Source organism: Belonocnema kinseyi, chromosome 9 (assembly GCF_010883055.1).
Source record: "Belonocnema kinseyi isolate 2016_QV_RU_SX_M_011 chromosome 9, B_treatae_v1, whole genome shotgun sequence".
NCBI lineage: Eukaryota > Metazoa > Arthropoda > Insecta > Hymenoptera > Cynipidae > Belonocnema > Belonocnema kinseyi.
Genome location: NC_046665.1, coordinates 132,108,910 through 132,111,608, shown reverse-complemented (window position 1 = coordinate 132,111,608; position 2,699 = coordinate 132,108,910). Strand labels below are relative to the sequence as shown.

At 38.6% G+C, this 2,699-nt stretch overlaps 1 protein-coding gene across 1 annotated transcript in view; it reads right to left on the bottom strand.

The window, feature by feature from the left end:
- LOC117180753 (beta-arrestin-2-like) overlaps positions 1-2,098 on the bottom strand; it is a 104,049-nt gene extending 101,951 nt beyond the window's left edge. The window contains exon 1 of the mRNA XM_033373243.1: positions 1,484-2,098. Coding sequence (XP_033229134.1) covers positions 1,484-2,098 — 615 coding nt within the window. The remainder of the gene's footprint in view (positions 1-1,483) is intronic.
- Between the last annotated feature and the right edge of the window lie 601 nt (positions 2,099-2,699).

Genomic DNA, 2,699 nt, shown 5'->3' with positions numbered 1-2,699 from the left:
ACCCGTTGTGCAACGGACGCTGGAACCTGTTGCTCACTCATAGCTGTACTGACGAATTGACTGAGTCAAACAGCTCACCAAGCATTTTACCCACTCCTAATAAACTACATTACAAGAGCGTACACTGTGAGAGTGTTTGCGATTGGCTAAGAAAAGTATTTGTAAAATTCCGGTTTATATTTGATCCACCCTCATAAGTATATTGTTTAACTACTTCGATCCGGGAATCGCCGAATTTAAAAGATTTAAATTTTCTGGCCGATGAATTCGCTGATTTAGAAAAAATTACAATTTTAGTTTTTTCCATGTTGACAATAAGATGATTTTCTTTGCAATAAGAATTAAGTGCTTCCAGTTTTCTGTTTAACTCAACCGTGGCATCTGCAAAAAGAACATAATCATCCGCATAACCAAGCAATAATATTTCAACTACACTATTTACGGAGAGGCCTCGACAACCTTGCTGGATTAAATAGTCTTCTAAATCGGAGATGAAAAGCAAAAATTCGAACGGGCTTAAAACTTCACCCTGAAGGACACGCTGCGTGACCTTGACAAATTTAGTTGATCCCTTGCCAGTCTCAATACAAGTTGTCGCAGAAGAATAAAAGTGCTTTGGAATATTAATTATTTTAGTACTAAGGCCCAAAGAGTGAAGCTTCCTCCACAATAAATGGTGCGAGATGGATGAAAAAGCCCCCTTAAAGTCGACGAAAGCAGCATATACCACCGCTCCTGGGTTTCTCAGATGTATATGGATAATGGATACTAGCGTGAACAAGTTATCAAGACAACTTATCCCCTTTCTGAAGCCCGACTGTGATTCGGGGATTAAGTTTAATTCAGTTTCCCATAAGATCAATCGATCGCATATAACTTGGGTAAAAATTTTCGGAATGCAATTAACAAGAGTGATGGGCCTGTAATTATCGGGGTCCTCAGAGTTACCCTTTTTGAAAAGCATAGTAGTTGTTAATCTACCCCATTCTTTAGGGATTTCCTCCGTGTCCATAATCTTGTTAAAAGGGTGGATCCTATACAAAACCCAATTTTATGGTAGATTTTTATAAAATCCATAGCTGATTCCGTCACAGCCAGGAGCCTTTCCATCCTTACACTTTCCCAAACATTTAATTACCTCCTCTATAGTAATAGCGCCATCTAATATGGGATGAGTTAATTTTAAAAAGTTTGCGTTAACAGCAGGTGTTAAGTTCGGTCGTGGGTAACAGTTTAATAAATATTTATGCCAACTATTTACATCAATGCGTGCCAGGTGGTGTACTTTTGGACGCAATGCATTAATTACTTTCCAGAATTAAACCGAGCTTTTGCAATTCGCTACAATGTCAATTTGCGTTTTAATATGATTTCTTTTCTTAAATTCCTGAATTTTTCTGAAATTGTTTTTTTCTTTAAGATATGCTACTTTATATTCCTCTGAAAATTTATTTTCTCTCCAAATCCTCAATGCATCGGAGACCCGTTTTTTCACATCGCGACATTCGTCGTCGAACCATGGGTTGCGTTTATAATAAATCAAATTAGAGTGCTTTTTTCGCATATCTAGTTCGAATGCTACATCTTTTATAGTTTTAGTTAGTACTGTGTTTAGGTCGTCGATCCCCTGATCAATGTTGGCTACCTCTTCCCTCCATTTTATCAGAGAGGCGAAGGCATCTACTTTACATTTATCGAAAAACAACTGATTTAAATCAAGAACCTCGAATTCATTCTCCGGAAGTGGAGGTGGCAATGCCATAGTTAGCACAACAGGAAGGTCGTCAGAGAGGGAAGCTAGATGTAACACGTGTAGATCAGAAAAGAGGTTGAGGCCTTTCATAGAGCACCATACAAGATCTATTATGCTTGATCCTTGGGGTCCTATGAATGTGAAATCTGCTGGAGAGTCACTAGGAAAGCGGCCATTTATGAGGACCAGTTCATTAACCTCCATATAAGCCATAAATGTTTTACCTCTAGAATTGGAGAATCTGTCCCTAGAGGACCTTTCTGGGTAAAAGGTGTTCACGTACTCAAAAGCTCCAGAATCAAATTGGTTCAAATCTGATACTCTGCAGTTGAAATCCCCACCCATAATGATTGACAAACCAGGGAATGAAATTGAAATGATGTACAATATAGAATTAAGATTTTCTAGGTAAACATTGAAGTCATCTAAGGGGGGAATATAAACAAGACCGAGTACGTAACAGTCAAAACGAGATTGGACTTTGAGAAAAATGTAGTTGGGTGATATAGAGATTTCCTGAATTTCATAGAATTTAATATTATATATAATGAGAAGACCACCCCTAGCCCTTCCATGACAATTACTTCTAATAGCAGGGGATGAAATACTTTTGAAATCTGCGGATCGAAAAAGGCCAATGTTCTCGCTCTCCAGCCAAGTCTCGCACACACAAAGGATATCAAGGTCCCCTAAAAGGTCACAGATATCAGTCAAATTGTTAAAACCGTGAAGGTTCCAAAAAATTATTTTAGCGATTACAGAGTTACCGGAGTAGTTGCTCAGTGCAGCATCAGGTGCTGATCCTGTAGAATCCTTGCGGTCTAGCTGCTATTCTGTCTCACTGTCTAGATTCCTGGAGAGTAGATTGAGTCTCGGCGTGACTACATTTGTGGTGTTCTTTGGTGTACCGTGACTAAAGAAGTTGTCTAGCTGTCTATTATTATGT